Here is a 24,496-nt window from a genome sequence, read left to right on the forward strand (position 1 = left end):
CAGTCTGACTGGTCTCAATCTGACTTACGTACGCATGAAGCTCACGAATCCGTTCAACACAGATAGGTGTTTTTCCTCCATTAGGGTTAATAACATCAAGAACAGGCTTCTTCTCACTGGAAGTCCTCCTACGACTATTCTTCTTTTCAGGATATAAATCTCAACAAAACTCCATGGTATGACTGGTTTTCTTATAGTGAGTTCCAAGGAGGTCGGGTAGCCCCCATAGGAGCTCGGCTAACAAGAGCAGACCTTTCACTATATGAGGTATGATCCTCCCTTTTTCTTGTTATAACCAGATGTCTTTGCTCTTCAGCTTCAACGTGAGAGTAGACATCTTCAATGCCAAACATTTCTTCTGAATTAAGAATTTGACTCATTATACCTTCGAAGTCATCGTTTAGTTCTGCTAGAAACAAGAACACCCTATTCTTCTATTCCTTGGCCAAATGACGCACCTGGTCTTGGGCACAATTCCAAGTATCATCAGAGTAGTAGTCAAGTTCCTGCCATTTTGATTTCAATGCTGCATGAAAGTCTGCCACAGAGAGTTCTCCTTGCCGTAGGGCATAGACATCCTTCATCAGCTGATACACTCAAACATCTTTCTTCTTCTGGCCATACATCTGTTCTAAAATAACCTACATATCTCTCGCAGTCCTCTTACGAAGAATGAGGGGTTGAATATCAGATGACACATAGTTGACAATCCAAGTTTTGACTTGGTTGTCCTCAAGAAACCATGTATCCCATGCTAGACTAGTCTCAGCTAGTTCAATCTTCCTCCCATTTACATAATCAATTCGGCCCCAACCAGCAATCCCCATGGTGATAACAGCGGACCATTGAATGTAATTATCCTTGGTAAGGTGAATGGTGGTGACTAGAACAGGGATATTTTTGGTTCTAGAGGACCCAACATTAGCCTGGTCCGTATTGACAATAGAAGAGGTTGATTCCACCATGACCAAGGCTTAACAATGCAGCAAAACAAATGCAAACAGCAGTAACAACAAAACACGGTTGTGCAGGTGGCAACAATAACAGTGCATACGGCAAAAAAAAAGGGAACAAATGCACACGATGCAGATGAACCTGGCGACCGGCAGAGACAAAGAAGAAGGGCAGCAACAGCGACGACACTCCACACACGTTAGGAGAGGAACGAAAAGCGACTAGGCAGGCGAGACAACGTAGCAGAAGATCGAACGACCAACAGAAGCAGCGTACAGCTCAGTGACGATGAGTAAACAGGTCAGTGATCTGGGACACTAAAAGATAGGCAGAGGCTCGGGTCTGAAACGTTGTGTAGAAAAATGTGAGACATGTAGTATGTTGACGGCAGGAGCACAACAACTGCAACAGAGTCTCAGCGACAGAGGGCTTAGGTGCGGTCCAGTCCAACAGCGTCCCACCAAGATCGCCCACGATAGAGGATGCTGTCAGAGGAGAAAAACATTGGCTGCCGCCAGGATCGACCTGATGTTCAACTTTCACCAGAGTAGTAAGAACCACTTGAATAAGCAAAGCACTATGGCAACCAGCAACACAGGCGATGGCAGATGAGTGGGGAGAGAGCAGTGGGAACAGGTGAGCAGGAGACGACCTCCACCACAACTTCACGACAGCAGCAGCAGTATAGAGACGCAGGCAAGCTGGAGATGACTTACCGCTGGGACTTGACACCTGAGCATCATGGCAAACCTCCATCGTCAGAACGATGCATGCTGCAATGTAACAGGGAGTTGGGCGACGGAGGATCCTTCGTTCCAACCAAACATGAACAAAAAAGTCTTTGGAGAACTTGCATACTAGATACAACTTTCATTCAACATCTTTTAAAAGTTTAAAAAAAGTCTTTGCTTCCTCAATAACTTCATTGAAGCTTTTGTCATTACTTGCATCATTGTCAACTTTATCAACGCAGTTTATAAATGTATTTACCAATATTTCTTGCATATCAACATCATTTTTGTGTCATGAAGCACTTGCTAGGGGTGTACTTGTTGTTGACATGCACTCCCCATGGTATATCCAATTTATATAATCTTTGCAAAACTCGTGACAAATTATGCCATCCATTGCATCCTCTCAACTCTTAAAATAACAACTGTTAGACCATAAACATACACATCTAATCTTTTCATCACTATTGAATTATTTTTTACAATAAATTTGACAAATTTATCAACCCCTGTAGAATATTATTCATTTAACATGTTTACATCCAGCCAAATGCAATAGAAAAATATTTAATATACATAAATAATATAATAAACATTGTATAGTATTCCAAGTATCCAAAGTACCTTTTTTTGCTGATCCAACGTTTGTCTATATAGAGATTACTTGCATACTTCGTATCAACTTCTTGACACTACAAAGTCATTAGAAATATAATTCCTTGCTACATAAAGTATCATACATCATTATCCCTGGTGCAGGCAATTTATGTTGGTGAATAACAAAGTAACACTTTATGCATCATATTGATTTTCAAATGCCTATAAATTCCTACATAAATGCTATGCATACACATTAGATCATCAAGGTCACAATCATATCATATGCATTGTATTCAACAATGTCCAAGGATTTAGTGTCACTTTTACATGCATGGTTTTATTTTACTTTTTGTATCTCATTTCCTTTGGATGTATATATGAATGGGTCTACTAGTGTTCTAATCATTGATGTTTTTTCAATCAATGTTAATTGTTGTGGACACCACAAAATGCATGACTTTGTACGTTCTAACATTGGTTTTGAGGGAAAGATGGAGCATACAGTAAAAACAATTTCAGTTATTTTGTTCAGATACTTGTTTTGAAAACTCATTGACACTTGAGAATTCCTAGTTGGCAGCAAAAAATATATCTAGTGTAAGTCTGTTGTAGGACACACTTTACTAAAGCAAATGCTGCTTTCAGACTGATGGTATAAAAGAGGAAACGTGTTGGGATGATTCAAATGCTAGCAAATTGATGTCATTTTCTATCAAATATAAAATTAACAAGAAACGACACATTCAACATAAAAATAGAAAATAATTTCACCTATATTACTAGACAAAATGTAATTTGAAGTAATAAAGATGGAAATAGAAACTTCCAGTGAAGTGGCAAGTGAATCTCTTAAATTTTGAACTTGAGTGGGGCCCTGTGGGAGAAACAAGTAATAAAGCATGAAAATATCAACCCACATCTTCAAAAGCATAAGTGACAAAATCATAAAGCAACATAAAGAAGTGTTATGGAGACAAACTAGATTTATTTGATAGAAAAAATTATATTTATAACCAAAATGTAATAAATGTCAATGAGATACCTCACAATAGAAAATTTCATAATAAAAGGATAAAATTTCAGGATGCACATGGAACTAAGATAACAAACTTTGGAAGCATCAGAAGCATTAAAACATCTACCAGACATTCACTCTATAGTTGAAACATCGAGACCACATGTTGTGTGATTTGTAGGGTAGGCGCATGGATGAATGTAAACATGATCAACCAACATCTTGTTCAAATACTTGTTACTACTGTACAAACTAGTGCTTTTGTGAGGTTTATATAGACATGAAAATTTGGATAAAAGTCGATGCTTGATTCTAGAAACAAGTATTTGACTCTTTTTGCCATTTCCTACATAAGGAATGATGGTCATCTTGAAATCTTATTGCTAGTTTTCTCCCTTGACATGCAGAATTGAAGCTATTGTTCTTTGGTCAAGATTATTGGTTGTCTTAAGGCATGTTTCCCCTTTGACATTTGTTTTGAAATCGATGATTAGGGATTTTGAAGATTGAAATTGAGTTCTTTGTTGTGAACTCAAGATGTTTTTTGGGTTGAAATTATGATGATCAATTTTTGAGAAAAATGGCAAAGTTACCTTAGCAAGCAAAATTGATTTTGAATTATCCTTTGCTAAATCGTGTGATTTGGTCTAAGATATTAGAAACTTGAGATTTGATTAGATAGTGTTCATTTTTTTGATGAAACATAGGTTTCAAATTGTTAGAAAATGTGTTGTTTTCAAAACATATTTTGGCCAAGATTATGAATGTATTGCTTGTGTTTTTTTTTGAAAGTTAAGTGAAATTTACAAATTCTTGTTGCAATATGACTTGGTCACTTTTTACAACTCAAATTTGAGTCACTTAATTTCTTGAGAAAGTGCATGCGGTGCTATTGGCTTTAAATGAGTGTGAATGTGTGAAATGAGAAGGAAAACTATATGAAACATGCAACCTTCACCTCTCTAATCTCTCAAAAGTTATACATTTGGAACATTCATGCTTCACTCTCTCATAATCTCTCAAAGTCCATTATACATCATACAATCTACACACAAAGATTGATTTTAATTAAAATGTAGGACTTTCTCTAAATGTGCTTATTATATTCTTAAGAACAAATGTTAGAGAAGTAGTCTATAAGCTTGTGACTTAACATAAAATTATCAAAATGATAAAGAATCTACAAATGATGTCAAAATCAGTTTTTAAAATAATGGGAGACGTGAATGGCATCCACTTTTGTCTCAAAATTGCCATAAAAATTAGATTTTATTCTGATTTAATAGCTTAAAATTAAAATATTGATTATAAGAGTGCTTTACTCTTAAAAAATGATGACATTCAGTTTTACTCCATATGAACTAGACATCCAAGTCGGCAAAAAAACATGTGTCATATACTCTCATTCATGTTGTGGTTTGTCTACATATGAATTAAGCACCTAAATCGGCAAAAGGAATGTCTCATGTGCTCTCATTCATGTCATAAAATTCTAAGAACCTTTCTTTCTCCCCCAAATCAAACTAAATTCTAGATTCTTATGCTAAAAGATCCATTCATTTCTTGGACTATTAAAAAACTTTTGATCAGATTCTTTAGGGGATACAAAGATTAGGGTCCTAAGTATGATCTTAAATTGTTCTTTAGACTTTATCAATCACATGTAAGTCTGAAAATTGATGAATGAAATCTGAAAATTCTAAAAGTTTTCTAGAGAGCCGATTAGGTAGGATTAGAATCTCTTTTTTTTTTGTTCTACAAGACATAGCCGCTTTGTGGCTGAACATTGGTAAAGCTTGTAAACTTTGAAATTATTAAATTAACTCTTTTAAAGTATGATCTAATTTCAGCAACTTGTGTACACTTTACGTATGCATTGCTGGAATTAAACAAATTTTAAGATGAAAGAAAAGTCCGCTTTGTGGCTGAACATTGGTAAAGCTTGTAAACTTTGAAATTCTTAAATTAACTCTTTCAAAGTATGATCTAATTTCAGCAACTTGCGTACACTTTACGTATGCATTGCTGGAATTAAACAAATTTTAAGATGAAAGAAAAGTAATTTCATAGCTTTGCACAATGAAAATCAATAAAATGATCCCTTTTCTTAAAAAGCAGTTTGCAAACGTGTTCCAACTTAATTTTAAAAGAGAAAAATGGCTTTTAACAAGAGATTACACGTGCATATATATAATAATATATATATATATATGTATACATATCTTACTCCTCAAAATGAAATTTTATCAAGGGACAGCATGACTCATGAATTATGATGATTCATGACTGGGTTCTTTTACGTTGGAAGATTGAAAACTAGTTTCTAATCTTCTCTACTACTCTTTATCAATTAAATTGAAAAACATGAGGCAAAATGACTTTAATTGAAAAGGAAAACAAGACAATGTCAAGCTAGTTCGTCCATATTTTACCATGCAAGGGTGGATTACATTCATAAGAATGTATCGGTCTCTAATATTCATTTTCATCATATATGTTGCAGCAAAATCACAATTTCACTGTGGGATTCTCTCATAGTAGGGAGTTCAAAATGGTTTTAAACTTGTTGTTTTGAAAGGGACGTGGCCTTGGGGTCCTTTTCAAAATTTGATTCATGGGTTCATCTTTTAGAAAACTGACTCAAGCATGTATTATGCATTAACATGTATATGTAATCTTAGTTTTTCCCTAGTTGGACATCATTTCCAGCCATGAAATAAATGAAAATAAACCCTTCCCATGAGTGCTTAAATTAAAAATAAGTGCAAGAAACTGAAATCGATGAAAATGAATTAGAGTCACCTACCTTGTGGTCGGTCTTGATGATTGATCTTTCTCCTTGCTTGTTTTCTAAATCAGGCAATCCTAAGCAAGAATCCCAGCTTGGATTCGAGCTTAGCAAAGCAAGAAGAAGAAGAATGACTTGCTGGAATTTGCAATGGGGAAGAGAGTGCTTCTCATCATGAAAATCCTAAGTAAGGGTTCACTTAAGCACCATAACTTAACAAAATCAATGGAGAGAATAGGGGAAGCCGAAGAAGACAATGAGATAGTGGGGGAAGAGGGCTTGGACGAATTTTTCTTCTCCCCCTTGGCTTCTCCCTCCTAGCTGCAATTGGTGCCATATTTGGGTGCACCTAGGTCAAACCTACATGGATTAAGTAAGTAAGGTGAGTTTAATTCGAAAACTTATTGTTTCTTTGGAATTTGATTTTTTTTAACTACGGGAGAGAGAGAGAGATTTATGTCTCTCTTTTCCTATGAACACATATTCATTTCTTTTGAAAATAATTTTTTATTTAATTGAGGGCAGATATTTTTGAAAAAGGAGCGGTGCGTGACCTCTTGGGTGGACTTCTGTCCACATGATCTAGGTTGGGCCCACACGTGGGTCCCACATGGTCTTTTAGATCGAATTAGATTCAATTCTCGGATTTAAATCAAAATTTGAATTTTGCAATCAGATTTGGATTCCAAATCCTAAGTTGGATCTAGTTTGGACTCGTAATCCTACTTTGGGAATCATGTCATGAGTCAAATTCATGATTTGAATCTAAATTGTGTTTAGATTCGAAATTGGCTTTGAAATTATAATTTTCCACAATTTTTTTGTAAAATTTTGACATTGCTTTAATTCTGATGTATAAAAAATTGAGGTGTTAACAGATGCCCTCTTTGCTGTTAAGCAAGTTAAAGAATTTGCTTAATAGCAAAGATTTACGCACCAAATTTTTGTAAATGGTTTGCAACATCTATTTTTCAAATAATGTTGAGTCATCCTCTCTCGAGGGGAAATGCTAGGCATAGACCTGAAATAAGAAGATTTTCCTCTATCTCACAGGAGACTTTGTAGAGGAATTAATGTTGATCAGAAAATTTTACAATTGTGAAGGTTTTTGCATTTGATGATTGGAGAACTTAGCCCTTGACGCCTTCTTAACTATTGGCAAGTGCTTTTTCTTTCTTTTTTGCTTAGCTTTTCACCTTTTGGCTTTACCTTTTGAATTTTGATTTTCTTTTTGAGCTACCCTTCACTCTTGGGGGAAATTCCTCACCACCCCAAAAGCTACTATGGAGTTTCACTGCTTTGGTGGTTTTGTGTAGTTTGCTTTATGTAATATCAAGTTTATCGGGCTTTCTTCTGAACCCTTGTAGCGAGCTTTGGGCTGGTAACTCTCAGACCAGTTGGCCTTACCAAATGTAAAACACTCTTCAGACTTACTCGAATTCAGAAGGCTTTAGAAGATTTAATATAAGCAAAATGTTCATACATTGCTTTTTAACTTCATGGCATAAGCATAGGTTGTATGCCAACCCGCAAATGCAGAGCTTTGAACCAAATGAACATCTACACTCACCCCGAGCTCATCGCTCAACTCATTTTGTGTGATAGCTTTTTCTTGCATCTTGCCAAGGTTTTTTTAGGTTACAAGAGCTTTTTTCTTACAGCATCCCATGCTAAACCTTTACAAATGCCCAATTGTCAGGACCAACATTAATTTCTATACATTAATCCCTCAATTTCATTGAAATTTCTTGCATAGTTCAAGCCAATGCCTTGTTGTTGTCCTCAAGACTTGGGCTGAGTTTGAAAATTTTGGAAATTTTTTATGCATTTTTTGAAACTTTGTCTAAGGGATACTGTGCCCCTTAGTTGGTTTGAAAATTGATTAGAATGTGTTTATCAAAGCCCAATTGTTTTGAAATTTTTGAATTGCAAATTCAAGTATAGAATTTCTTGAGATGCAAAGCACTAATTGGATCAGGGATTTCGACCCCAACGGCATCAATCAGTCGATAAGAATTATGAGGTAGAACTTCTTTGATGACATATGGTCCTTCCTAGTTTAGTGCTCATTTTTCTTTGGGTCTACTCCTGAGTGGAACTATAGATCTTAGTACAAGATCATTTACCTGGAGTTTTCTTTCAATGACCGATTTGACATAATTGTGATAGACTTCAGCATGCTCTGTCGCTTGCAGTCTTTTCTCGTCTAAGAGGTCTAATTAAGCAAGTCTCATTTTTTTATACTCTCTAATTGAGAGTTCAATGAGCATAGCAAATTTCATTGTTGGTTTTTGGACATGTAATGGAAGGATAATTCCGGTTCCATACACTAATTCTGTTAGTGTAGCATTGGTGGGAGTTCGAACTGTAGTTTGATATGTCCAAAATGCATTGTGTATTTTCTTGTGCCAATCTCGGTCTATTTCAACAGTCCTTTTTAAGACACGAATCAAAATCTTGTTGGTTGCTTCCACTTAGCCATTACATGAAGTGTCATGCCGACTACCACTGTCAGGGGGGGGGAGCGAAGCTTAGCGAGCTTTAGAAGGCCGACCTTCTTGAAAGGTCAATACTGTATTTACAGGTCAGGACTGACCTTACCAAAAGCCTGCCTTATTCAGGCTTTCCGCTTTTAGACTGCCACTGTCAAAGCGACAAGCCATAAGTCTATGTCTATTACATCTATAGGTCGTGTGTCTATCCAAACATGATTGGAATCATAGACATTCTGTCTTTTATGACTATGTGGTAGTCGTAATTGGATGAGAATCTCTTTTTTTCCAATCAGGAGTTTTTTCCAGTCGATTCTAAAATTAGCTACAGTGGGGATCTGACCCGTTAGAGATAGATCTGCTAATTGCTTTTTAAACCATTCAGATGTGACTAAATCTTTAGCTGGACCTTTGTGTTTAATAATTTGTCTATCATCTTCTATGTCTAACATATAACTTTTAGGTGCTAAGAAGATTCCTCTCTTGACATGGTCTTCGAGTTTAAACTTACCCAATTCAAAGGAAGAGATCAAATCGTCAGGAAGAGGACTTCCTAGAACTATTGAGTCAGTATCAGTATAGTAACAGTCAGGTCTGGAAATGTATGGGTACATATGAATACGAGCACATGCAGTGATAGCAGCAGCCAATTGAACAGCCGACATCTTAGGAGCTTTCCATTCATCGTCGTCAGCAAAGCTACTATTGCTACTGTAATTGACCATATAATAATGATCGGTCAGCTTCTCTGCAGATTTAAAATTATCCGTCATCATCAATTCTTCATATTTCTTGTGATTGCAGATCTCTGTTACTATACTTTCAGGATTCATACCAAATCTACCATATATGAAATTCATTAGAATCTTATAAATATATGTCATAGCTTCATCACCAGCTTTCTTGGTTTCTAGTCTGCTTTCAAAAAGGTTTGAGATGAAGCCTTCGAAAGGACTTGACTTCTTCTCAAACAAATACCCCCTAAGAGGAATGACTTGGTAACCTAAATCGTGTGCAAACTTCAACTCTTCGCTATAAAAGACTCCAATGAATTTACCTGTAGGAAAGAGTAAAGTACCATATTTATCCTTATAGGGCAAGAATGGACGTGATATATGAGTAGGACATACTACATAGGCCTCAATAAAGCCAAACAAGCTATCCAATCCAACGCGCTCCAAATTATTCTTCCAGACAGGTATACCACAAGGCATAGAATAGGATTTCATAATATGAGGATATAATGAGTTCACATCATAATAGTAAAGATTCTCACCATAGGGCTTATAGACATCAACATGACCCCCATAATAGCCACGCCTAATAAATGTGTCTTGGTTTCTTGTAGGTATATTAATATGAAAGGTCTCATCATCAAAATAATTCTTACGAAAGATTTTCAAGGCAAGCGATGATATTGTCATCACATCCTCGACATCAATACTGTATTTAGACCAATTAATCTCTTGAGCCTTCAACATCACACCACCTAAGATCAGGATATCTTGGCGAAGATATTTGATCAAATCCACACTATTCAACAGAAGATTAGACACAGACAAATCCACATGTGGGATAGAACCTTTGGATCCTAATTCAGGGCATAATGTCTTTCCCAATGTTTCCAGAGAGCTAGGCATTAATGTGCAAGAATCTCTGAAACGAAATAATAACTTATCGCCAAGATAAACTTTCAACTCGTAAAGTTTATGATTCCTCAACAATGTTTTGATTTTATACTGATTACCACGATCAACATAATACCTCAGAATGAAAATGCCATCAAATCGGGCAAAATTATGGAAATATACTGTTCGAAGACGAACACCACTATTTTTTTTCACATATTCTTCCAAAGTGGATAAAAACTCAAATAACATTTTTTCACTCCTCTCTTCAAAGGTAGGATAAACATTAATGTGGTTTTCACTGAAAAAGGTTTGAATAGAATAGGAAGGTAGGGATGTTAGATCATCACCTGGTTTAACTACTAAGAAACCTGCAGCATAAGGAACATGAACATAATTCAAGACTATAGTCTCTAGATCGGCTACAATGAAAGGACGACATTCTTTTTGATGACCTTTGATAGCGCTGATTTTAGAGGAAATACGAGTTTGTTTATACATCAGTGATAGGACTTCGGGTAGATTACCACTGACGATTTCAGAATCCATAACATTTCTGATTCTTCCAAGAAGATTTGATATATTAGGAAAGTCTAATGATTGACTGGAATCCTTAGATTGATAATAGATACGAATAAAGACACTTTTAATCACAGCATCATGATATTTCTCACCATTTAACCTAACAAGTTGTTCAATCATATCATATATCCTCTTTTTGTGAAGTCTATTACCTACAGGATCACACAATGGAATAGCATGACCTAAAGTCAAGGATATATCATAGGATGCTGGTAATTGCATAGTATATCCAATTGTAAATTTCACATACTCAGAATCAATATTGTAAGCGTACTGTTCGACCAACTGTATGAAGGCTAATGTTATAACTTCAAAATCATTAGTTCGAGGGTATGGCTCTACAAAACTCATAGAAGCATAGATAGATCCAGGATAAAGAAGTGTAAATCGAACATAATCTGTAATCCTTTGCAAAGTTTGCCAATAACTATATAAAGCATAATTGGTGAAATCAGAATCAAACCTCTTCTTGGTGAAAGAAGAATAAAACCTCTTATTGGTGAAATCAGAATCAAACCTCTTAGTCACATAGTACCTTTCATCAAACATAATACCAGACGCACGATTAAAGAACCTCAAACTCATATAGGACCTTTCATACAATATAATACCAGACGCACGATTAAATAACCTCATACTCACGCTCTCAAATTGGTGTGACCTTTTAGCGCTCTCAAATTGGTGTGACCTTTTAGCACTCTCAAATTGGTGTGACCTTTTAGGGGATAAGGCCTGTCCCTTCATATAAGTTTTTTGTTTCATGGTTTGTTTTTTTTTTACTTAACTTAACTCCTATATTCTTCGTATTGGGGTGTATTTTTTACCCGAACCCTAAAAGAGGGTAGGGGGTGTATTTTCTTCTACGTATTCTCGACTGGTTCTGAACATCATGGTACCGAACTTCATGGTACCGGTATCTATTAACCTACTACTCTAGTAGTAGACTAATACTACTCATTCATTTGTTAGTCTATTCCCCTCCAAGGTGGGGGGGGATGGGATATGCAGGTTTATTTTACGATACTAGTAGCCTACTACTCTAGTAGTAGACTACTACTACTCATTCATTTTAGTCTATTCCCCTAAAAGGGGAGATGGGATATAGGGTGTATTTTTCAAGACAGTCTTGATCTTTTTGGTAAGGTCAGTCCTGACTTTGAAATGCAGTATTGACCTTTCAATAAGAATCAGTCCTGATCTTTCAAGATAGTGATCTTTTTGGTAAGGTTAGTCCTGACTTTGAAATACAGTATTGAAATACTACCCTCATGATTAGACCATGTCCCTGACCTTACCAAAAAGATCAAGACTATCTTGAAAGGTCAGGTTCGCGCCTCACGAGCTCCACGGGGAGAAGCGGCTGAGGGTAATATGGGGCAGAAATGTAATGTTGTATTTTGTGTTTGTGACAGAGATTGTGCATTCTTATTTTTAAAATGAATACCATTGTCAGAAATGATATCGTGCGGGATCTCAAATCTACACAAAAGGTTTTTGTGAATGAAGGACACTACACGTCGTCATTCAACTATTTTTAAAGTGATTGCTTCAACCCATTTGATGAAGTAATCTATAGCTGCAAGAAAATATCTATATCCATTTGAGGCAGGTGGATTGATTGGACCGACCACATCGAAGGCCCACATAGAAAACGACCAAGGTGAGCTGACTGAATAAATGTATTCTGCTGGAGCATGAATTGATGGTGCATGGAACTGACATTTAATGCACTTTTTGACAAACTGGTGACAGTCTCTCTGCATTGTGGGCCAATAGTACCCTGCTCTGACTATATGTTTGACGATGGTCTGATACCCTACATGTCCCCTACAAATTCCTTCATGAGCTTCCTGAATGACTTCTAGTACCTCATTTTCATCGAGATGTCTAGCGTATTCCATACTGAATCCTCTTCTATATAGGACGTTAGCTGAAATAAAATATCTTGAAGGTATGTGTCTCAGAGCTCTTTGCTCTTTTCGAGACATTTCAGGTGGAAGTGTTCTTGTTCAGAGAAAATCTTTGATGTTCTGATACCATGGTGTTTCTCTACTTTCTGCTTGTAATACCTGTTCTGGTATGACAAAAGATGGTTGTTCGAGTCTTCTGTCTTCAAAAGATTTGATAGATTCTCTAGGTTTGAAGCTGAAGGTAGAGCCTAAACTGGCCAACCCGTCTGCAATCGGGATCAATTCTTTTTTGACATGTAAGAGCTGATACTCCTCAAATTGTTTTAAGAGGGAAGTTGCTAACTTTTGATATGGTTTCAATTTCTGATCTTTGACTTGTCAATCTCCATTGACTTGACTAACAACTAAGAGAGAATCCACAGAAGCATTGTGATACCTTGGATTAAGGCTTCATATTCTGCCATATTATGTGTGCAATATAAATTCAATTTGAGGGAGTAAGGAATCATTTCATTTTCTAGTGTAATGAAAAGTAACCCAATGTCTACCCCAGCTGTGGTTTTAGATCCATCGAAATACATCTCCCAAATTGACTCTAGTTCGGTCGTTAGGATTTGCTCATCTGGAAAATTATCATTTGTTTTAATTTCTTCAGATAGAGAAAATTTGTCAATTGATCTGCAATGGCTTGACCCTTGATTGATTTCTGTGACACATATTCCAAATCATATTGTATCAGCAGAATTTGCCACTTTGCTATCCTTCCATTTAGAAATGGCTGTTCAAGGATATATTTGAATGGATTAAGTTTAGATAAATTTAACATTGCATGACAATAGGTAGTGCCTTTTTGATACAACCATAACAAGGCTAAGCAAGTTTTTTCCATGTGCGAGTAGTTCTTTTCATACTGCACAAATGCCTTATTGATGTAATAAATGGCATGTTATATTCGACATCCTTCTTCATATTGAGCCAAAAATCCACCATAGGATGAATTGTTAACTGTGATGTAAAGCAATAGAGGTTTCCCCAAAATTGGGGGTTTCCAAATCGATGGGCAAAGAAGGTATTTCTTGATCTTTTCGAATGAGGTCTGACATTCATGTTTCCATTCAAGCTTGACTCATTTCTGTAGTAAATGGTTGAAGGGTTCACATCTCATGATAAGATTAGATTTAAACCTTCTAATTGACTGAATTTTGTCTTGCGAGCTACGTAACTCCTTTAGATTTGTTGGTAGTGATATATCAATAATCTCCTTTGTTTTGGAGGGATCCATCTCGATTCCTTTTTTGCTGACCATAAATCTCAAAGCTTACCAGATTCTACACCAAATACACACACTTTTGTGGATTCAATCCAAGCTTTCTGTTGTAAGAGTCTATCAAAAACTTGAGAGAGAATGCTGATGTAGTTTTCCCTTATTTTTGACTTGATTAGCAGATCATCCACATATGCATCCATGATTTGATGCATTTAATCATGAAAAATAGCTGTCATAGCCCTTTGATATGTTGCCCCAACGTTCTTCAGACCAAACGACATTACAGTATAGCAGAAAGTGCCCCATGAGGTTGTAAATGATGTTTTGGCCTGGTCTTCAGTGGCCAACTTAATTTGGTTATAGCCAGAATATCTATCCAAAAAGAAGAACATTGGCCTGCGATACTGTCTACCAGTCAATGTTTGGAAGTGGATAGTCGTCTTTTAGTATGGCTTTATTCAAATCTCTGAAATCGATGCAAAGACGAATTTTGTCATTTTTCTTTGGGACTACCATGATGTTTGTCAATCATTCAGGATAGTCAATTGTTCAGATGAACTCTGCCTTTAGTAAGTCTTCTAGGCCTTCCTTAACGTTCCCCTCAAGATAAGGGTCTAGTTTCCCCAATTTTTGTTTGATTTGCTTGCATTCCGGTTTCAATGGCAATCGATGCTCAACTAATTTTATATCAAATCCTGGCATGTCTTCATAAGTCCATGCAAAGGTTTCTTGATGATTTTTTAGGAAGTCTATCAACTTTTTTCTTTCTTCTGTTGGGAGACTTGCTTCAATTTGTAAAATCTTTGGATTCTCTTCTGTACCAATATTAATTTTCTCAATTGGACCATTAATAAAAAGTGACTGTTGATCTTGTTTTCTTATTTGGATGAACTTTAGAATTCTACCATAATGAGTTCTGGATTTACCTCCTTGAAGCCTTTTGATGTTAGATCCTCAGGTGCCATCCTAAAGATTATAAAAAGGTTAGATGGAATTTGAGACATTTTATGTGGAAGTAAGTTCCATATGTCATTGCATATTTGAAGGTATTACAAAATAAAGACACTTGGTCAATTAGAGTACAATGATGACAAAATAACAAAATGATCATTAGATGATAAAATGATAGCGGATTTGTTGATTCAAACTGATGGTGAACATCTGCCTATAGTGTTCCTCTTGATAAAAGGTACTGGCTTGAATTCTTCCTTGGCATCCATTTTTTCATAACTTTGGCATCTTAGGGCTTGAGTACCACGCTGTCCTAACAAGATAATTGGTTCCAAGATTCCATTTTTATATTTGCCAAGGCTAGTGAATGACTGGTAGCTATAGCGTAAGAGTAAATCCAATCATTTCTCATTCTGGCAAAAATTTTTGAATAATAGATGGCTTTTATAACTTGTTTTAGGATTGGTACCCTTTTTTACCCACATTTGTTTTTTTAGCTTCTGAATGGCCAATTTGCTCAAACCATGAGATATTTCTTATTCTTTGCAGACTTGAATACTAGGTACTTCGATTGTATATGTTGATACTGAAATCATTGGATGCATAAGATGATTTTGCATGTCCTCTATATAGATGATTATAGTATTCCTATTGTGAGTCCATTTGACGCACTGATGTAGAGTAGATGGAACCGCATTGGTAGCATGGATCCATGATATGCCAAGAAATAGGTTGAATGAAGGTTTTATATCTACAACATGAAAAAAAACCCAATGATATGTCTCAGAGATTCGAATTCAGACATATATAGCCCAGGCAAGGTTGTCCCATTCCATCATATCCAAGAATGAAAATTGATGACAGGATATAGTCGGCTTGCTTTATGCCTAATTCGTGAGCTTTTTGCTGTGGACAAATGTTCAGGCATGATCCACCATCGATTAAAACATGAGAGACTCTGGTACCCCTTGTTTCTACCACTATGTGGAAGACATCATTATATGATGCGCCTCTATTTGGTAGATCTTTATCAGAAAATATGATCTGACCATTTTCATATAGTCCAAAAGCCTATTCATTTCCTCGATTAGAGCTAAATCCTTCCTTCTTGACTTGAGGTAAAGGGTTTATTTCCTTGAAAATAGATTCCAAAGGTTCAGGATCCCATATTTTTGACTTTTGATCGATCTTTGTCCAACCGTCTTGTTTGCTTGGCCTAGTTTGTGCATTGACAGATTCTTTGTCATGTTTGAAAAGTAACCCCAAGACATCCAGGGATGCTTTATTCCTTTTGTTTGCTACTACGACTTGATGATTTGTTGAAAACCTGACCATTGTAATTGTTCCTTTCCATGCTTAGGAAAAGGGGTTTTGAGGATGTCCGGTTGTTCATTGACCTCCTTAATGATTTCTTTGTTGACAGCATCTTGCACAATATTTTTTAGTACAAGACAATCTTTTGTATCGTGTCCTAGAGCACGATGAAATTTGCAGAACTTTTCTTTGTTTTTTTCCATCATTGGTGAAGGGTTTGTAACTTTTGGGAGGAACAGAGTGCCTCTTTCAATCAGCATGTGCATGACTTTTTCTTAACTCTGTTGTAATGGGATGAGTTTTTTGTTGTATCCCCATCTAGGATGTTTGTTTTTAATACCGCTACTATTGTTGCTAGCTTTGTATGCTATCCCTTTATTCATGGGATAGTCTGCCCTTTCTTTTTTGAAGGTAGCGGTGTTGGCTATAATGTTGGCCAGAGCATTTTGACTCTTGTTTTTTTTTGTGTGTCTTCCTTAGTCTTTACTGGGATGACATAATCAAAAGCTCCATTTTCAATTCTTGTTTTGATGAATTATGATATCTTGGTGTGATCAATGAAAGACTTGATTGAAGCATTGGAAATGAGGCTCCTCAGTGGTTGTGTCAAATTGGTGATGATCAATCTCAATGCATGGGATTGGGAGATTGGGTCTCTCATCTTGTTGCAAGAAGAACTCCATCTTTGAATAAAATCCCTAACCTTTTCACCTAGCCTTTGTTTCAGATAACACAGTATGGTGATCGTTGGTATTGTTTCAACATTCTGGATGAACCTTTTAATGAAAATGTTGATTAGTTTATCAAAATTTTTCAATTCGACTGAGTTTATGTACTCCCGGTACTTCCAAACTCCTTGAGAAGCATCGAAAGAGAGCTCTGTGATTGTGGCAAAATTTATAGCATTCCACAAAGAACATGGCCAAATGTGTCTTTGGGTCTCCATGGCCATCGAATTTGATAAATTTCTTAGGCAAGTTTTGTATGTGTTTGTCATTTTCAAAACTTTCATAGAAATCTTCGCAGGTAAAATTTCTTTTGTTGTTGCCCTCGAGTTGAACCACGTTCAACTTCTTTTCAACTTCCTGAATTTTTGTTTTCCAAGATTCCCCTTCTCTTTCTTGGAAGTCTTTGGTTCTTCCTCACTACTTAATTTTGTTGTATCATCTTCAGAAGAGTCAGAACTACTCAATAAAGATTTCTTTGTTTCTTCCTTTTCTTCTTGGCCCTCTCTGCCTGGGCTTGCTCTTCATTGAACATAGTCATGTATCTCCGAAATTTCTTGTATTCTTCATATTCTAGATCATTGGCTTCTGTCCTGGGAGGTGTTTTGGAGGAGGATTCTTCTCCCTTGTCTCCCAAAAAGGCTTGTTCTAGTTCCATCTCAATTCTCTTCCTTTGTTGGCTTCTAGTCTTCACCATAAAGTGGATATTCACCTTGTAAGAAGAAAAATTAAAAATGTCAGGATTTGAATTGATGAGAGATAATTTGTACAAATGACAAAATGGCAAATTTTGATTGTATATTGAAATGACAATGAGATTGACAAGACTTTTGACAATGTTCAACACGCCTTGACAAAATTTGGCTTTGTTAACCATGATTATCTAGGATAAAATGATAGATGGATGGATTTCATCCCGCCATTTTACGTATTCAGGACCCATGTCTAGACCAATGATAAGGTACAAGTGAGCAAACGATTCCCAACGTTCTTGGGTATAAGTGTATATTCCGAACCACTCTTCGGTATCCAATTCACACTCTACGATGGCTCCTTTAGACTCAATTGGATATGCTTTCCTTTGATGCAGTGAGAATTGTCTGAGGCAATGATCTGGATGGTATTCAACTATGTAAAATGGTCCTCATAGAAGACTTCCTCTGGCTGGGTTGTAGGTGTATCTTGACTTGATGACTTCTGGATCAAAGAAGTCTCAAATGATGGCGAAGTCATCCACTTCCTCCATCTTCTTATGGTAGTGCTCCATACTAAATAAGTGGCCATCGGTGTTCTGAAAATAGTATGATTGTGGCCCTACGTGTTTGTAGAACCATGTTTGTAATGTGAAGACATATCCTTCTATTGAATCTGCATCCCCAATTGAAAATTTGGTCAATCTTCGGTAAAGGAATGCCAAGGCTGCCATTGCTATAGATATGCAACAGACTTTGACATGCCCCCATTTTTTGAAGAGGCAACGTGTGCGAAAATTCATTATGTGTTCTTCACTGTTGAAGAAGATGAGACCTGCATTACAAGTCACCATGGAGTTTTTGTACTTGTTTGTGACACTTCTAGATAGTGAAGCAGGGTTGACATATTGGGAATATGTTTCACCAAGTTCTTGTAGTTGGAGGTATTGATGTCCATCCTTTTTTAGAAATGGTCAACTTTGTTTTCCTGTAAGTTTACGAATTACTTCTAGAGTTTTGACTAGACATTGATTGACAAAGAACGGGTCTTCAATTGGTCCTCTTGGGTCACATTTGGCTTTGGCAAACCCATAATGCTGGAAAACTCATCTAAAGTAATTGCCAATTAACCCCATGGGAATCAGAATGTATTGTTCCTTGGGTTCTATATTTCGACACTTGCGTGGATTAGACTGTCGTTGATAGGTTACATGGCAAGACTGACTGCTTCTTCGAGACCGCAATCCTTTAAGTGGTCCAAAAACATACATCGAAAAGTTGGGTATCATGAAAGATACCACTAAGCTATGTAGACTCCACTTGGGATGATGCGAAGTCCGGATCGACCTTGACATGACCCAAATAAAATATGGTCATATGAGAAAATACTTTCTGAGTCCATCTGGACAAGAGAAAGTATTAGATGTTGACATAAATTGAACTAATAGAGACTTGAGAAAAGTTTTGGTATCGGGTTTGGACGTCGGTTTGGATATAAGATAAAACATCACATCTCATGCATCATACAAGCAATTAATGAAAATTTGATAATGCATTCCCTAGGACACTTGCCTATATGCATTATTTTGAAAATGGATATTGGAACCTATAGAAAATAAATGGGTAAATTGTTCTTGATTTATCCAAAATTCAAGATATGTCTATATACCAAATCTATGGTACTGGGATAGACTCCTTCAAGATTTTCTATATTTGGACTCTCCAATTCTTCTTGTTCACCCATCGATATACCAGAACTATTGTCTGTTTTGATACTAATGGGGGGACTTCTCAGTCCAATTGGGTGGTCCAGCTGTATAGCTATATCTTGGACTAATGTCCTAGAAATAGCTCGGCAACATGATGACCGAGATATGGCATAGGTAAGGATTTGTTTTTCAAAATTTATGAGAAGATGCAAAATAGATGGCTCTATTGCATACATTCCGAAGAGATAGATTTAAAAATTTGAGAGCATACTGGGCTTCATACAATCCCTAAATTGAGAAGGGGTAGGGTAAATTGAAACAAAAGGGGTTCATAGAATATCCTCAATATGCGCTAACATGATAATGGCATTCATGTTTATGAAAAATTTTGTGCAATGATATCCGGCATTGTGACAATAACTTGTATATGAACCAATAAATCCGTAGGCAGATGATGATGGGTCCTACCGGGTGTGCCATCTATTCGCGCTCCATCCCATCCTTGGGGGCGTATCAGCAAAAATTCTTTTCAAATTAAGGTTTTGACGAAATTTTCACAAGAAAGGGATCCACCCATTGGTACGAGGTCCAACCAATCCTGCCAAAGACTAAGGATCATTTGGGTCATGTATGAGTTATTAATGCAAATCTTATATGTTTGTGCATTGAGGTTTTGGTTTCAAGAATCAAAGTTTATCTTGAATAAGCAACTTGTTTTTGAAAATAAATTCAATGGAAAATTATTTGAAAAGTTATTCGAAGATTGGAGGGGTTTCAAATCGATATGAAAACCTTTGTTTTGACATTTGTTATGAAATCAACGATTAGGGATTTTGAAGATTGAAATTGAGTTCTTTGTTGTGAACTCAAGATGATTTTTGGGTTGAAATTGTGATGATCAATTTTTGGAAAAAATCGCTAAGTTACCTTAGCAAGCAAAATTGATTTTGAATTCTCCTTTGCCAAATAGTGTGATTTGGTCTAAGACATTAGAAACTTGAGATTTGATTAGATAGTGTTCATTCTTTTGATGAAACATATGTTCCAAATTGTTCGAAAATGTGTTGTTTTCAAAACATATTTTGGCCAAGATTATGAATGCATTGCTTGTGTTTTTTTGAAAATTAAGTGAAGTTTATAAATTCTTGTTGCAATATGACTTGGTCACCTTTTGCAACTCAAATTTGAATCACTTAATTTCTTGAGAAAGTGCATGTAGTGTTATTGGATTTAAGTGAGTATGAATGTGTGAAATGAAAAGAGAAACTATATGAAACATACATCCTTCACTCTCTCATAATCTCTCAAAATTTATACATTTGGAACATTCATGCTTCACTCTCTCATATTCTCTCAAAGTCCATTACACATCATACAATTTACACATAAGGATTGATTTTAATTAATATATAGGACTTTCTCTAAATGTGCTTATCATATTCTTAAGCACAAATGTTAGAGATGTAGTCCATAAGCTTAAGACTTAACATAAAATTATCAAAATGATGAAGAATCTACAAATGATGTCAAAATCAGTTTTTAAAATAATGGGAGACGTGGATGACATCCACTTTTGTCTCAAAATTGCCATAAAAATCAGATTTCATTCTGATTTAATGACTTAAAATGAAAATATTGATTCTAAAGGGTGTTTGACTCTTAGAAAATGATGACATTCGGTTTGACTCCATATGAACTAAACATCCAAGTTGGCAAAAAGCATGTGTCATATACTCTCATTCATGTTATAGTTTGTCTACATATGAATTAAGCACCTAAATCGGCAAAAGGAATGTCCCATGTGCTCTCAAGGCTTTTAGGGAGCTGATTAGGTAGGATTAGAATTTTTTTTTGTTCTACAAGACATAGTCGCCTTGTGGCTGAACATTGGTAAAGCTTGTAAGCTTTGAAATTCTTAAATTAACTCTTGCAAAGTATGATATCATTTCAGCAACTTGCATACACTTTACATATGAGTTGCTGGAATTAAACAAATTTTAAGATGAAAGAAAAGTGATTTCATAGCATTGTACTACGAAAATCAATACAATGATAATTTTTTTTTAAAATGAATTTGGAAATGTGTTTCAACCTGATTTTACAAGAGGAAAATGACTTTAACAGGAGATTGCACGTGTATATATATAACAATATATATATATATAAGAAGATTGAAAACTAGTTTCTAATCTCCTCTACCACTCTTTATCAATTAAATTGAAAGACATGAATCAAAATGACTTTAATTGAAAAGGAAAACAAGACAATGTCAAGCTAGTCATCCATAATTTTGCCATGCAAGGGTGGATCACATTCATAAGAATGTATCCATCCCTAATAGGCATTTTCATCATATATGTTGCAGCAAAATCACTCTCTTACCATGGGATTCTCTCATGGTAGAGAGTTCAAAACGGTTTTAAACTTGTTGTTTTGAAAGGGATGTGGCCTTGGGCTCTTTTTAAAATTTGACTCATGGGTTCATCTTTTAAAAAAACCGATTCATACATGTATTATGCATTAACATATATATTTAATCATAATTTTATCATAACTAGACATCATTCCAGCCATGAAATAAATGAAAATAAACCCTTCCCACGAGTGCTTAAATTAAAAATAAGTGCAAAAAAATGAAATGGATGAAAATGGATTAGAGTCACCTACCTTGTAGTCGGTCTTGATGATTGATTCTTCTCTTTGCTTGTTTTCTAAATCAAGCAATCCTAAGCAAGAACCCAAACTTGGATTTGAGCTTAGCAAAGCAAGAAGAAGAAGAATGACTTGTTGAAATTTTCTGTGGGGAAGAGGGAGCTTCTCACCACAAAAATCCTAAGTAAGGGTTCACTTAAGCACCCTAACTTAACAAAATCAATGGAGAGAATAGGGGAAGCCGAAGAAAAGAATGAGATAGCGGGGGAAGAGGGCTTGGACGAATTTTTCTTCTCCTCCTTGGCTTCTATTTCCTAGCTCCTTAGTTGCAGTAATTTGATGAAGACTTCAAAAATTCGTCCCCCCCTTGGTTGCCAAGGGGAGGTTTATATAGAGGAGGAGATGGGTTCAACCACCTCCTTAACTCACCATAGAAACTTACTTAAGACTTTGGGGATTTGTAAAATGGATTAAATAGGGTTTAATGATCCTAGTTGACCACACCTGGCTCATTTACACGAGCTAGGTTGGCTGGGTTTGGCGTGGTCTACCTTGGTTCAGACTTAGCTGCCCATCTTTGACCAAAATTTTGGGTGAAAATGCCCTTGCCCAAGGTTTTGTCTTATTTTATTCTATTTATTTTTTTCTTTGTTTGAAATTGAGCTTGTTAGGTCAAAACCTAGTTGTTAAGCTCTAAATGTTATTGAATTTTGACAATTCAATTAAAATTTGAAAATTCTATCAAATTTGGTTGAGAAATGGTATTTTTGTCCATAACTTGATTGAAGATGGATTTCAATCAAATCAAGCTTTGGTTTGAAATACATTTGATTTATGCATTTTACAAATCCAAATGTATATTTCCCTTTTATAAAATCGTAAATTAGGTTTTGTAATCTCAATTTGATCATAGAAGGGCAAAATTGTCTAGATTGGTCAAATTTGACCAATTGACCAAAGTCAAAGCTCATTTGCGAGTAGTTTGATTTTATTCGAGGTAACTCAATGAATATGAGATAAGAAAGCTCTTAATTGAGCTAAATTGTACTTTGATTGAGCTTAGCCAAAGTGGATTCGATCCGGTCAAGGTCTATTTTTGTCCACTAATTTGTCCTGGGACAAACCTACCCTTTTGACTGAGCTGAGCTCGTGTTGACTGAGCCTAACTGAGTTTGGCACCATATTTGAGTGCACCCAGGTCAAACCTACTTGGATTAAGTAGGTTAGGTGAGTTTAATTCTAACACTTATTGCTTCTTCGGAATTTGATTTTTCTTTAACTAAGGGAGAGAGAGAGGTATTAATGTCTCTCTTTTCGTATGAACCTTTATTCATGTATTTTGAAAATGATTTTTTTTTAATTGATGGGAGATATTTTTGAAAAAGGGGGTGTGTGACCTCTTGGGTAGGCTTCTGACCATACGAGCTAGGTGGGCCCACTCGTGGGTCCCACATGGTCTTCTAGATTGAATTAGATCCAATTCTCGGATTTAAATCAGATATGGATTTCAAATGACATCTGTAATTGGATTTGGATTCCAAATGGCATTTGTAATTGGATTTGGATTCTAAATCCTAATTTGGATCTAGTTTGGACTCGTAATCTTACTTTAGGATTCGTGTCACAAGTCAAATTCATGATTTGAATCTAAATTGTGTTTAGATTCAAAACTGGCTTTGAAATTGCAATTTTTCACAATTCTTTTGTAAAATTTTGACATTGCTTCAATTCTGATGTACAAAAATTTGGGGTGTTAACATTGACTGCAGGTCAACATGTGGCAATAGGAGTTAGTCTTTTGTGGAGATGTTGAAGCTTCTAACACAAAAGAGTGGATTTCAAGAAAGTGGGTTGCATGTAGAGAGCATTTAGTGGTAGTTCTTTTTTGTGTAACATGTCTACGTAAGCATGCATAGATACAAAAGTACACAATATTCATTTACCAAGACACACATGTACAACATAGTTTTATATATAGATGTGCTATAGAGTTTGCAGTTCTCAAGAGACTACTGAAGTTCCTCCTCTAATGAATAGAGTTCCATGTATATGTGTGTGTGTGTAAGAGAGTGGGAGGAAAAGTTGTTCTACTCTCATCTTTTCATAGGCCATTCTTTCCAAAGAAAATAAATTTTCTACCATGATCTGCCAACCATGTTAGAATTTGTGTCTTCCTGCTTTTTTTTATCCATATCTATAGTCAACTTATAAGCACTACTATGAGTCTAAAGCATCAGGTCAGCTATTGTGGAATTGTCAGTTACATCAGTAGCTTCTCCAAATGGTCTAACCACACATAAATACTTATTGAAATTAATTTGCATGAAGGATTTGCAAATCAGAGGAAAGATGTCTGTGTAGTACATAGGATACAAAAATATGTAGGTAGCAGAGATAGATTAAGCATTATAGCTTAAGGGAAATATAAGTTGTCTTGCCTAACCCTCATGACTTCACATATTCATAGTGTTACAGTTATCATACAA

At 35.9% G+C, this 24,496-nt stretch overlaps 1 protein-coding gene across 1 annotated transcript; it reads right to left on the minus strand.

The window, feature by feature from the left end:
• Positions 1-8,720: 8,720 nt before the first annotated feature.
• LOC116256737 (DNA polymerase-like) lies at positions 8,721-11,534 on the minus strand. The gene has a single exon (XM_031633242.1). The coding sequence runs from the start codon at positions 11,532-11,534 to the stop codon at positions 8,721-8,723; it is 2,814 nt and encodes a 937-aa protein (XP_031489102.1).
• Between the last annotated feature and the right edge of the window lie 12,962 nt (positions 11,535-24,496).

This window comes from Nymphaea colorata, chromosome 1 (genome assembly GCF_008831285.2).
Source record: "Nymphaea colorata isolate Beijing-Zhang1983 chromosome 1, ASM883128v2, whole genome shotgun sequence".
Lineage (NCBI taxonomy): Eukaryota > Viridiplantae > Streptophyta > Magnoliopsida > Nymphaeales > Nymphaeaceae > Nymphaea > Nymphaea colorata.